This window comes from Manis pentadactyla, chromosome 3 (genome assembly GCF_030020395.1).
Source record: "Manis pentadactyla isolate mManPen7 chromosome 3, mManPen7.hap1, whole genome shotgun sequence".
Lineage (NCBI taxonomy): Eukaryota > Metazoa > Chordata > Mammalia > Pholidota > Manidae > Manis > Manis pentadactyla.
The window spans coordinates 193,897,231-193,910,462 of record NC_080021.1 but is presented as its reverse complement, the minus strand read 5'-3'; the positions used below and the strand labels follow the sequence as shown (position 1 = coordinate 193,910,462).

Sequence of the window (13,232 nt, the reverse complement as noted above, 5' to 3'; positions counted from 1 at the left end):
TCCTCCCTGTGTGTATGATCTTGGATACATCACCAGGTTTGAGAGATATTTTGATTATAGCTGGCTGTCTTCATGTCTATGGGAAATACCTCTTTTAATTTTTGAATGGTTGGAGTAATCTCTTCTTCAAGTATCTGGAAAATAAAGGAAAATCAAATTTTTTATTATGTGAAGGATCATTAAGAAATATTAAAAAGGAGAAGCATGGAGGACTAATGAAAGCAGAGTGGGGAGGAAGAGGCGGGTTCCCACTTTACAGCAGAGAAACTCTAAATGAAAAAGTACTCTCTTCTCTAAAAATATTTCATATAAATTTAATTACCGTCTTAATTTCTTTCAGCTTAGCCTCCTTTTTTTCTATAGTTTTCTGGGCAGCTATTTTTTTGTATTCATACATCCTGGTTCCAGCTGCTTCTTCTATCATGGACAAAATCTAGAAGACAGTATCACTGTATTAACAATGAGAACCAGACAATAAGTCTCATTGGCATTTATACTAAGTATATAATTTAAAGCCTTAATCTCACTAAGCATCTTACCCAAACGATTATAAATGTTAAGTTTTAACAAAAAATGCACATTAGTCATAACTCATTCAAGAAACATTTCTGGCCCTCACTCTTATTCTAAAGCCAAACTTAATGCTACACTGACATTCCAGAGTACATCTCTAGTAAAAATGAAGCCAGCAATTTCACCCTCCTCTTTTCCTTCAATTACAAGTATAAAAAAAGCAAAGTCTAACAACATTCAATTTCACTTTAGAAGTTTCTATTTAAAACTGTTCCAGGTGAGACTCAAGCCATCTAAATTCCTACATGGATGAAGAAACATGGCTTACTATTTGCATCACAACTGTAGTTTGTGCTTTAAGAACTTGGGCAAATAAATTTCTCTGTGCCTCAGTTCTTCACCCACAGAGTACTAATATCTTACAGCATTGTTCAGAATTAAAATAATTCATGTGAAAACACTCTGAAAAAGGCAAATGCCTTTCATCATTTCATAAGGACAATTTTGCCAATATTCCTTTTCAGAAGTTTCTACTCACCATTACTCCCTATCTCAAGAAGATTATCTGGAAACCACTTTGATTTCTACGTATTTGGCAGGTTTCAAATTAGAAGTTTTCCCTTAAGATGTTATCTAAAGCAAATAAGCATGACCTATGTTCAAATCAGACTTTCATTATTGATTATCAGTCTATTTAGCACTTCTCAATAGAAAGGAATAACGGAAGAACCTTTGTTCTTGTACAAAACATTCATTCTTTCATACCAACTCTCCTCAAGGGGCTCCATGAGAAAATTAAGTCTTAATGACCTGAGTAATCCACTGGACATAATGAATTAATTTCATTCAAATCTTTTTCTGTAGGTTTAACTCTGACATGGAATACTGGGCAGAAAGGCTGCAATCCACAGTCAAAATTTATTTTAATATTGGGCACATAAAACTCCTTGAAGAAAACCTTGGCAGGAAGTGCCTTGACATTGTTCTGGGTGATGATTTTTTGGATTTGACACCAAAACCAAAGTCAACAGCATCAAAAATACACAAGTGGGACTATATCAAATTTAAAAGTTTCTGCATAACAAAGGAAACCATCAACAAAATGAAAGGGAACTTCTAGAGTGGGAGAATATATTTGTAAATCATGTATCTGATAAGGGGATATCCAAATACATAAAGAACTCATACAACTCAACAGGAAAAATCGAACAATCCAATCAAAATATGGGCAGAGGATGTGAATAAATATTTTTCCATAGAAGACATACACATAGCCAACAGGTATATGCAAGGTGCTCAGAAACACTAATCATCAGGGAAATACAAATCAAAGCCACAATGTGATGTTACCTGTTAGAATGACAACTGCCAAAAAAAAAAGGCAATAATAAGTATTGGTAGGCACATGGACAAAAGGGAACCTCTGTGCATGGTTAGTGGGATTATAAATTGGTGCAGCCACTATGTAAAACAAGCACACTAACTTAAAAAGTTATCTGTACTCCTGTGTTCACTGCAGCATTATTTCCAATAGCCAAGACATGGGAACAGCCTAAGTGCCCACTGCTGGATGAATGGATTAAGATAATGTGCTCTCTGTATCTATTTATATATACAATAGAATATTACTCAGATATAAAAAAGAAGGAAATCTTGCTATTGCAACAATGTGAATGGACCTTGAGGGCATTATGCTAAGTGAAATAAATCAGAGAGAAAGACAAACACTGTATGATACCACTTATATGTGGAATCTTAAACCAATTGAAAAAAAAAAAATCCAAACTCAAGGATACTTTAAAGTTAAGAGAAGTAGATCGTACAAGATCTTAAGAGAGAGCACATCTTTTAAAAGTTCTTATCACAAGAAAAAAATGTGTAACTATGCAGTGATGGATGTTCACTAAACTTATTGTGATCATTTCACAACATACACACGTTTATCAAGTCATTATGTTGTGTACCTGAACTTCATATGTCAATTATAACTCTATTAAAAAAATTATTTCTAAAAATCTGATTAAAAATCCATGCCTTTTCTTACACATTCTCACTTTATCTTCCGAACAGAGCTGAGGTAAGGATTATTGATTCCAATTTATGGGTGAGGAAATTAAGGCTCAGAAAGGTTATGTACATAACTCAAAAGAAAAAAAAAGTTGGGCACAATGCCAAAAAAACCCCCACAAAACCCTACTTTGTTTAGTCATTCTTTAATAATGTTTCCAAGAATGTTAACAATGGAAAAAACTGTGTTAAAATTGATTACTTAGAAGATTAAAACAATACACATGAATGGGTCTAGAGGGTATTAAGTTCAGTGAAATAAACCAGGCAGAGAAAAATAAATACCGAATAATTCCACTTATTTGTGGAGTATAAAAACAAGGCAAAATAGATAGAACAAAACAGCAGTAGACTCAAAGCACTGAGAAGTGATTAATGGTTACCATGGGAGAGGGGTTGGGGAGGGGGAAGGAGACAAAGAGGCACAATAATTCTCCATCACAATAAAAGTTGTTTGTGGGGATGGTACAGCACAGAGAACACAGTTAATGATTCTGTAACATCTTACTTACCACAATTGATAGATAATGACTGCACTAGAGGGGGTGAGGATTTAATATGGGTAACTGTTGAACCACCGTGTTGTATATTTGAAACCAACATAAGATTGCACATCAATGACACTTTAATTAAAATAAAAAAAAAAAAAAAACAATACCTATAATTACTGTTTTTACTGTCTATATATAGAGTACTCTTACCTCTGGAGGTTTCATATTCAATACTTTTGTAATTCGGCCCTGAAAATAAAATGGCAAACTTACTATAACAGTAACAAATTACAGAGAGTAACTGAAGAGCATATATGTTTATCTGCACTGAAGCTGTTGTATCCTAATATACCAATCCTTTGAAAGTTCTTTTTTTCATTCTATATGAAAAGGTACTTTTATTAGACTTGAGATGAAAGGTACCTTGTAATTCTAGTATTTTGCTATTCACTCTCACTTATCAGTGATACAAATTATGTCATTAAATGATATAAAGTTAACTCAGACCTTATTCTGAGACAGTTAATATTAATGATGTCTACACCATTAAGACTCCAGTTCTAAAACAGGTTAAACATATACAATTTAGTTTAATTATTGGACATGTCTTGATTCTTTTTGATAGCCCTTTGATTTCTACAGACTGCATATTTCTAGGTCTCACATAGAATAGTAAAATGTTTTATATCAACGCCAGAAATTCATCAAATTCATACAGTATCCAAAAAAGCTCAAATCAACAAAGCCAAAAACAAACAAACAAACAAACAAAAAACCCCTGCTACTTAAACCCTGAGAATCATATTACTTAAGAATTTAGATTCATGTAAATTTTCAGCACTGAGGCTATGACATAGTGAAAATAATTTTTGGTTCCATTAAGATACTGCCATTGATCTTGGGATGAATTTCTCAAAGGATAGAAAGGATAGCTGGCTGGGTCTAGTGAGATAACATAAGGTAAAGATAACATTAGCCCTTATTTTTCATTTGAGTAAGTCTCTAAAGAAGAAAATTATTTAAATTTTAATGTATATTTGAACTTAAAAATGCTTTAATCCAGTACTTTGAAAGGATATACTATGAGAATTTTTTGTTAAATAGTAGCCATGTACTGTTCTTGTAAGAACAAAGTAAAAGTCAAGGAAAATTATTTCTAGACATTCTTTAAAATTCAAATGTATACAACGTTAACATATCAGTACAAATAACTAACCCAGATTTCTTAACAGGTGCCCAACACCAGCATACTAATAAAAAATGGAAAAGCCAAAAGAAACACTTTTCCTATTGTAGTAACTTAAAAAATAAAATATGTCAAAACCACTATCAAAGATATAAAGACCACAAACAAAATACCTGCATGATGAGAAAGTGAGGGTTGTTGACATTAAGGCCAACAGAACAGAAGAGATCCTGTACTCTAGTATTGTTTGCATTTACTCCATTGATTAAATATTTATTTCTGCCACCAATAACCACCTAAAAAGGAAAGTATTTTTAAAAAGGTATAAATGAATACATACATCTTTAGCTAGGATGATAAATTCCAAATATATTATCTTTCATTTGCTTGTCCTGTCAAACTAGTGGTAAGCCAACCAATTATGAGAGTGGAGAAGTACAACATGATCAGGAATGAGACTGATTCAGGACATGTGGCTTCTAACCCAGGACTTTTGCTAACTATGCATGTGACGTCACCACACATAAATCTCCTAACCTCCCGTGTGAGACTAGTTCTCTAAGACTGCTTCCAGCTTTATGTTTCCAAGTATGTGTAAAACATATTTTCTATCCCTGATCACCATCTTTCTGCAATTTTTCCACAAAGATTAACCCCTCTTCCTCCACTTTTAATTTCCTATGGAACAGAAGTCAGATCCTAAAACTAAAGACAAGGAGTTTAATACCAGTCCTGACAAGATTCTAAAACAGATTATTAAAGACATGACTTGAGTACTTGGATCCTTCAGTTCAGCATGGGATCCTTATGAACAATTTATACCAGACACCAGCTTATTCATTCTCTCCTATAGCTCTCACACTGTCATTTACTGGGTGTGAATGTCTCACCCACCATATTTTGAGGTCCTTAACAGACAAGATCTGCTTCTCATTCTTCTATTTATATTTCCCAGTGCTTTCAAGGATGCCCAGTATAAATCAAGCACTCAATATTGAATAAATGTTAATTCATTTCTTTTCCTGACAGGATTATTTGGTTAGTAGATCATACATTAATATATTTCAACAGTAAACCCATAAGTAATTTGACAAAGTGTTTGTAACAAAATTCTGGGGACGATACAGGCATATGGACTTGTATGAGGACAGGAATTTTACACAGATTAGTGGCAGACTTACTGAAAACTCCTGTAGAGTGATTATTTAATGGATACTTAATGGCACAGAACAGGATTCTGTCCCAAACTACAATGCTTATTTTTGTTTGTTTTTTAAACAGAGGTTTTCATTAAAATAGAAAGGGAAATAAAGTTACATAATGCTGAGATGTTAAATAAGTGAGAGTTAACAGAACTTTTAAAAATGAAACTTTGGTAAACAAACTAATGTCTGACTTTAATAAAGAAAAAAAGTTTTAAGGGATAAGTTTAAGGTCCTGCACTGGTTTCAAAAGCTTGCTTACATACAGGAAATGGAGGTAACATGGCTAAGTAATAGCACACATAAAAAAATTAGTGACTTTAAGAAAATAGGATATGAATTCATAATGCATTATGAATTCTCCAATGTCATATTGGGAAAAATAGTAAAGTACATAAAATGAAAGATGGGACAATTCTTAATTTTGTCCTAACTATACCAATTCTGATACATGCAATTAGCAGTGTTGTGCATTAAAAAAAGGATATAAAAAATTGGAGCCAGAAACAACTGAAGGAACTAGAAACTAGATTCTTTACAAGCAGTAAAGGAACTAGAAAACAACTAAATATCAATTGAAAGACTTAGATTCAGCTTAGAAAACACCTAGACATTCAAAACACTTAAATATTGAAATATGGAATATATTAAATTTGCCCTCCATGCTCTCAAGAGAAACAGCATTAATGTGTAAATCCTGAAGATAGCACTTTGTCTCAATTTATAGGAATAATTTTCTGATTAGACCTATCCAAAAACCGAACGGGTTCCCTTAGAAGATAGCAAGTTCCCAAGTACTAGGGTATTCCAGCACAGAGAAGATGCAGGCATGGGTCAAGATTTAAGCATGGCTGAGTGCTTGTACTGATGACTTTTCAGATATCTTTCTATCCTTTTGGTAAATGATGGAATTTGTATAATCAAAATTTTAACATAAGGCAGACATTCTTAGGGAATCTAGTATTTGATGCATACATTGTGCTCATAAACTTTTCCTCTCCAGCAAAGTCATATTGCTAAAAAACACAACAGACATGCAAATTCTTAGGTATCCAAATATTTCGCAGTCACTTACCTGCCTTGTTACTGTAATTTCATCATGAACCTCAAATCCTAAAGGACTTTGCTTTTTGTCAGAATTATCAAAGGTGATTGACACTGAAGCTTTGGTAATACCAGCCTGTCCATTTTTGTAAACTAAATCTTGTAAATTAGAAGCCCGAACCTAAAGTAAGAAAAGTGTTATCAATTATAAAAACCTGTACTGAACAAAATGGCACTAAAATGGGTTTCCCACCATATAGTGTTCCCAAGTAGCCGAGGACAGGCAGTCATATTCACAGAAAAGGAAAGGAAATGGGCAACAACCTGAAATGAACACCTTTCTCCACAGTTTTTCAACGCTGAAATGAATTGTTTTCTACTCATTTCTTAACAAAAGTTGAAAGACTGAAGGGAAGATAATGTCTAAGCATTTCACTATTTATCCAATCCTATTAGGAGTTCCTGAAAAAACATTTTAACACAGGGGTGAGGAGCGGGAATATAGACTATGGAATGAGACTGCCTTGAAGTAACAGTATCTGTCTTTACGTATTGCTCCAAATATCTTGAGGACAAACCTTAGGCAACCCCTCTACTTTTCTATTTTCTAACCTAAAAAATGGAGTAATACCTACCTTTAAAGGTCTGCACTGACGTGTAAAATAATTCATATAAAGTAAAAAATGCAAATAAGATAAAACTGGCCAGTTTCCAATTCTCTTGAGGTTCCTTAAATTCACATTAAGTCAGAAAGTTTACACTTTACCTGAGACAGGTTGGAGATGCCCAGCAAAAAGCAGATGGAGTCCAATATATTGGATTTTCCACTACCATTTAAACCAGTAATAGCATTGAAGAGGGGATCAAAACCATTGACCTCAGTCCTCTGAGCATAGGACTTGAATCCCTCAAGAATGATTGACTTAATATGCATTTTCACCACCGACTTGCACCGGTAAACCTCTGCTACCAATCAAACAGGTCACGAAGTAGTTCTGTATAAACAAGAAACACGTAAATGTAAAGCAAATCTGGAATCATAGTGACTGTAAAAACTAAAAAGCAAAAACGACAGCTCAACAGAAATAAAATAGCCACTTGACAAGCTACTTCCTCTAAAGTAAACGTATCCTTCTCCAACTTAAAAACATAACGATAGTCAGTCACTACCTGGAAGTTAACTAAACCATTAATTCAACCTGGAAGTCAACTACTTACCTCTCCAGGTTTATCTTCCACCGTTATTATATTCTAGCTGACACAGACTACTAATTCTTTCGTAGCCTCTTCCTCTTGCCTGTAAAGTCCTTCTCCCCATACTTGCAGGGCTCCCTCTCCTTTGCTGCACTCCTGTCTTCGCTCAAATGTACTCTTCCTCGTGACTTCTCTATATAAAAGAGCACCTCTACCTATTCCCTAACTCCGCTTTGATTACCTTCATTGTACTTAAGGCTGACACCAAACAATACTCGTTTGTTCATCTATCCAACCTATCATACTGTACGTTGCTGTAGGATCTTTGCCTGCTGCCACCGCCGTACGCACGACTGCCTGACTGGAGAGCTGGGCTTAGGAGGGGGGTTGTCAGTACGTATCTATGAAAGAAGAATCCCCTATGCTCTCCAGTCTCTTGCTTTCGCGTAGGCTGTTCCCTCGCCTCTCCAGGCCTTCCTGTGGAACACTTCCTCGCCAGACTTCAAGGCTGGGCAGGAACCAGCCATCCCGCCAGGAATCCCTGAGGCCTGACTTAGCCGGAGCCACGCCTCCCGGCTGAAAGGCCAGGCCAGGCCGAGCCGGCTGCAAGCACACCCCGCCTCACCTCTCGTCAGGCCTCGACTGGAGACGCCCCGAAGCTCCTCCAGGCCCCCGGGACGGTGAACGGGCCCCCTCACCGGGCCTGGGCGCTATGGAAGGAGAACTACCAGAGTTGCCGCAACCCTCGCCCGCGCTCGGCACCGGACCAGAACTATTTATGCCTTTGAATTTAGGCGCGAGCAAAGGACCCCACCGCCGCGGCCTATTTCATTGGCTGCTGCCTAGCAGATGCCTGATTTAGGGTTCCATTTTCCCTTTCCATCGAACAGTCAAAGCGACAGGTGCATAGGAGAGAGGGTCCCGGCAATGGCAGCTCCGAGGGTGCCACGACTCGAGCTTGACGACGAAAGGAGCAGGCGGAGTAGGTCGCGATCGGCGTCCGGCACCCATTGGGCAGCCACGTCCCCGGCCCAGGGCCTCGCGCCTCACCGCCCCACTCTCCGAGGGCCGCCTGGAGCCCCCGCCCTCCTGCGGGCTGCGGGGCGCCGCTGCAGTTGTTTACGGCCGCCAGAGGCGTCCCGCCCTCCCCCTTGCTCTGCTCCGGAGCCTCAGACTCCCCCGCGTTGGCTCAGATTCGTGGACCGGGGCTGGGAGGTGCTGAACTTCGAGACCCGGCCCGCGTCCTGGCTCCGCCCCTGGCGTGCCTGGGCCTCTGACGGGCCTTCCCGGGTCCGGAAGGGGAGGCTGTGCTGTGCGGAGCACAGAGCGGAGACCGTGTGGGGCCGGTGGTCGCGGCGGGACGTGCGGGTTTCCCCTTAAACGCCTATCAGCGTGAAGCGTTACGCAGTGTGGCAGAACTGCCAGTTCAGGTCATTTTTTGGCAACACCTTACAGCAGCCAATATTTATTGAGCTGTGTGACAGGCGGGCCCAAAGGGCTTTTTAAGATTTTAATCCCGTGAAATCCGTGACATTCTCATTTTACAGACAAGCAAACTGAGTCACAGATTAAGCAATTTACTCTGAGTAGTAAATGGGAAAGCTGAGAATTTTTCCCCAGCAGTCTGGCTCCAGAGCGCATACTGAAGCGTTACATACCGCTCCTCGGGTATGCAATCCAGTACTACTAACAATAGGTCCTGTATTTGTGTGTATTATTTAAATTTAAAAAAGGAAGAAAAAACTGGCTAGTTTATTCACAGTTGAGTATATTGTCGCTAATGAGTTAGGATGGACTTGGCCTCGGAGTGCACTGGGGGTGCAGTCCCCAGGTAATGGACGAGAAGACGGTATGGCCGTATATTTTTTGACCATGTATATAAAGTTGCTTTTTTACCCTCGGATTGACTTTACAGTATTCCACACCTGTCTTAACTACCAAGAATGGGCCTATGTTTTGAAATTCTTTGCTACTGAAGAGAATAAGTTTTGCGGGTTTTTTTGTTTAAGAAAGAGTTTACTTGCTGTCACATCCCACTTCTTTCTGTAATGTCAATCGTGACTGGCCCAGCATCATCTAAACAGTTATCCTTGTCTATTTTAATTCCTGCATCCCCTACACTCCACAGCTCTTCACTTGTACTGATGATTTTATTCAGTCTTAATCCATTTATTTTCAACTGTGTCCCTTCTTTTCATCACTTTGTGAATGAATAATTTTTAAGTTGCCAACATACTCTACTGTGGTTTTCATCCAGTGAAATTAACATCTCTGGGGTGAAAACAATGTGTTAAAACAACATTAGCTTTGCACTTGTCTAATTGGTGGCTTGTATGTTTCAAATGGATGAAAAGGTGCAAAAGCACTTTTGCTGAATAAGGACTTCTGGGTAGTTGTAAGTATACACATCAAACTACTCGGTGTATTAAAATGCACATTGCTTACACGATAAAGCCATTATCAGCTTTAGTCATGGAGCATGCTAGGAACACTGGAATTTCTGTCAGTATAGATAGGCTTGTGGGAATCACTAAAGGCTGACGTAGAACTTTGCCTCCTGGATCACCACGGGGAACTGGAGGGTAGATTGGGTGCAAACAGAGCACTGTTGTGATTTCATCAGAAATACGCATCAGAAGCTTTTTTAAATTTTATTTTGGTATCATTAATCTCATCAGAAGCTTTTGAAAGCTTCAAAAATGGCAGACTAGTGGAGGCCCGGCAGCACCAACAAGGGCACGATAAAGCCCTGACGTGAAACCTGTGAAAATGCTGGCCGCCTACTCTTCCAGGGCACTGGGAAAGACCTTCTTCTCCTCGGTGCTCTTTTCTAACTTTGGAGTCCTAAAGTAGGCCTTCTTGAAACGTGGATGAATTCTCTCTCCCTGGAACTTAGAAGAGTGAAAGGACTGCACCTTCACAGGAGAAATAAGGGAAGGTTAATTCATTTTGCTGAGAAACTAATTTTGGGTTCAAGGGAAGGAATTGAAAATGACACGAAGTTCATTGTAAACTTAATATTGAGTAGCAAGTACTTGGATACAAGTATGACATCTGACAAACTTGGAAAGAAATAGAGCTGAGCATAATTTAAAATGAATAGAAAAGAAAGTGATTACATTCATTCATCTGTGGGATCTGATTAGACCCATTCATTGTCATTTCAATGACAATATTGCTTTCAATACTACATGTTTTGTTTGGTTCTTTGTGATATCTGCCTATTCTTTCATTACAGTTTCTATTTTGCCTTTTTAATCAAATTAAATCTTTATCTTTTCTTTCAGGTCCTTCTATTATTCCTAGCTTTTACGCTCTTAACTATTGTTTACAACATTTGCTGATGTACTCAAAGTGATTTATTTGCTCCTCTGGTGCTGTTCTGGGATGGGGTTGTTTTTTTTACGGGAGTCTCTTATGCCTTGAATTGAGAGTCCCTTCAGAGCAGTTATGTATTTGCTTCTGCCAGGGTTCTTTGGCTCCTAAAGATCCTGAAGCATTTGTAAATGATTATTTCTCAGTTTTTGGTTCCTGAATTATGCAAGTATTGTAAATTTTTATCTATTGCAGGCCTGGGTTTTTTATTTCTCACAGGTACCTTTGGTTTTAACTCTTATCCAAAGCTCCAGGAAAAGAACAAACTTCTTTGCCTCTTCTCCAGACTAGTAGATGAAATTTTTCCAGTCCCAGTTCTTTAAGGTGCAAGGTTTTACCTAAGGGCCTTGTTCCAGCTGCTCTGCCTCACTGAAATTCAAGGCCCTGTGCTTATGCATTGAACCAGCTAGTGATCCCTACAGCCAAGTTTATAATGTTGGAGGGCTGCCAGGGCATCCACTCCGGTGCTTCTAATTTTCAATTTGTTTTGGCACTGAGAACTTCCCGTTTGTGTTCTTATTTTCTGTTATGAGCTTGGTATGTAGTTTATATAATAGTTATATTTTATCCAGTATTCAGGAGTTCATAAAGGGAAGTTCAGCCAGCATGCTAAAGGAGGTCTTCCCATGGACTTTTCAGGAATAATATCAGTGATCTTTGTTTTGCTGTTGCCCAAGCCTTGCTCTCAGATTTTCATATACAAAGTAGCTTTTCCTAAAAAAAAAACAGAGAAAGACTTGTACCAGCTCTTAAGAAAATATTTTCACATACTGCCCATAAAATCCAGTCTCTCACTTATATTTGTTCTTCCAGTTTTTCCATCTCTTCTTCGCTTTCCTCACTTGCATGCTGGTTCATGGCCACAGCTGCTCTTCTCCTGTGCTTTGCCACTGCCCTTCCTTTACAGGGATGATTGCGGGCTCCACTTCCTCAAACATTATTCTCATTCACTGTTCTCCCTGTCAGGATGGTCTCTTACTACTTTTTATTTCAAATCCATACACATCTGTGTGACCTGCCAGTTGGTTCCCTTTTATTACCAACTCAGCTCTTAATTGATCCAAATAGACTTTTGGCTCTTATTAGATTTTTTTTTTACAAAAGATCTGCCTTTTCTGTAATTAATGTTTCCTTTACCTGTTACATTATTCTGCAGTCTTCTACAGTCACAAGTATTTCCTTTTCAAAATCTGACTTAAATTTCCTACTTCAACATTACTCATTAGCTGCCAGTCTCTGCCCTCTTTAAAGTTCTACAAAATATATATGTTATCAGAAATATGTCACTTCTTCATTTTGTATAAACCCTTGATGAAAATTGCCTACAGAATTAATTCTAATTTCTTTAATGTGATACTCCTGGCCTTTCATAATTTATTCTCAACCTGCTTTGCCAGGCTTACCTCCTACTATTTCTCCCTTAGTTTACCATGTCTTCTTTTGTTCACTACTATGAACTAAGCACCAACCAATGACAAAAAGTAATATTAGATAAGCTTGTTAATGAATGAATAGTGAATTCAATAGACATGTAAATAATTCCTATATTATACTAAGAATTGTGTTAGGTGCTGGGGTACAAAGATGAATAAGATGTGGGCCAGTCCCCAAGAAGACTAACTGAGTAGAGATGACAAGTATGAAGACGAGAGAATAGCGGAAGGCATTATAAATGAAGTATGGAAGGGCAAGGGCATAGACGATAAACATAAAGGTAAGAGGCAAGAAGCAGGGAAATTTAATGTAGGAGATGCACAGAAGCCAGATTATGAGAATTTTATGTGCCATCTTAAAGAACTTTGGGTCGTTCCTGAAATATTGATGTTCTCTTCCCCATCTCTGTGTCTTTGCACATGTTGAATTTGAAATGCTTATCCCTTCTCCAAATCTCCCCCAATGTGTATTTCTATTTCAAACTCAAAATCTGATCCATTTCTGGATGAATTACTTGCAACTTCTTTTGTAATCCATTAACCCTTTATCCAGACTTTCTTCTGACCTCAATTCCTATTGTGACATACCTCTGTGACATATCTCAGGACCTACACATAGTGGACAATTCATATTGGTTGAATATCAATAAGTTAAAGGTGCTTATTTGCTGCTTTCTGAGTAAGATAAAGAATAGATTAGAAAGAAAAATGACTTGAAAATTCTGAA

The 13,232-nt window shown here is 37.9% G+C and overlaps 1 protein-coding gene across 2 annotated transcripts in view; it reads right to left on the bottom strand.

Annotated features, from left to right (window-relative positions):
- Positions 1-10,287, bottom strand: part of SMC2 (structural maintenance of chromosomes 2) — a 51,741-nt gene extending 41,454 nt beyond the window's left edge. The window contains exons 1-7 of one of the 2 annotated variants that reach the window (XM_057498892.1): positions 8,323-10,287; positions 7,270-7,498; positions 6,535-6,684; positions 4,431-4,553; positions 3,282-3,320; positions 323-433; positions 90-134 (exon numbers count right to left, since the gene is read on the bottom strand). In XM_057498892.1, the coding sequence (XP_057354875.1) occupies positions 90-134; positions 323-433; positions 3,282-3,320; positions 4,431-4,553; positions 6,535-6,684; positions 7,270-7,437 (636 nt within the window). In that variant the 5' untranslated portion in view covers positions 7,438-7,498; positions 8,323-10,287. The remainder of the gene's footprint in view (positions 1-89; positions 135-322; positions 434-3,281; positions 3,321-4,430; positions 4,554-6,534; positions 6,685-7,269; positions 7,499-8,322) is intronic. The other variant, XM_036888432.2, reaches the window with a different exon arrangement.
- Positions 10,288-13,232: the final 2,945 nt, after the last annotated feature.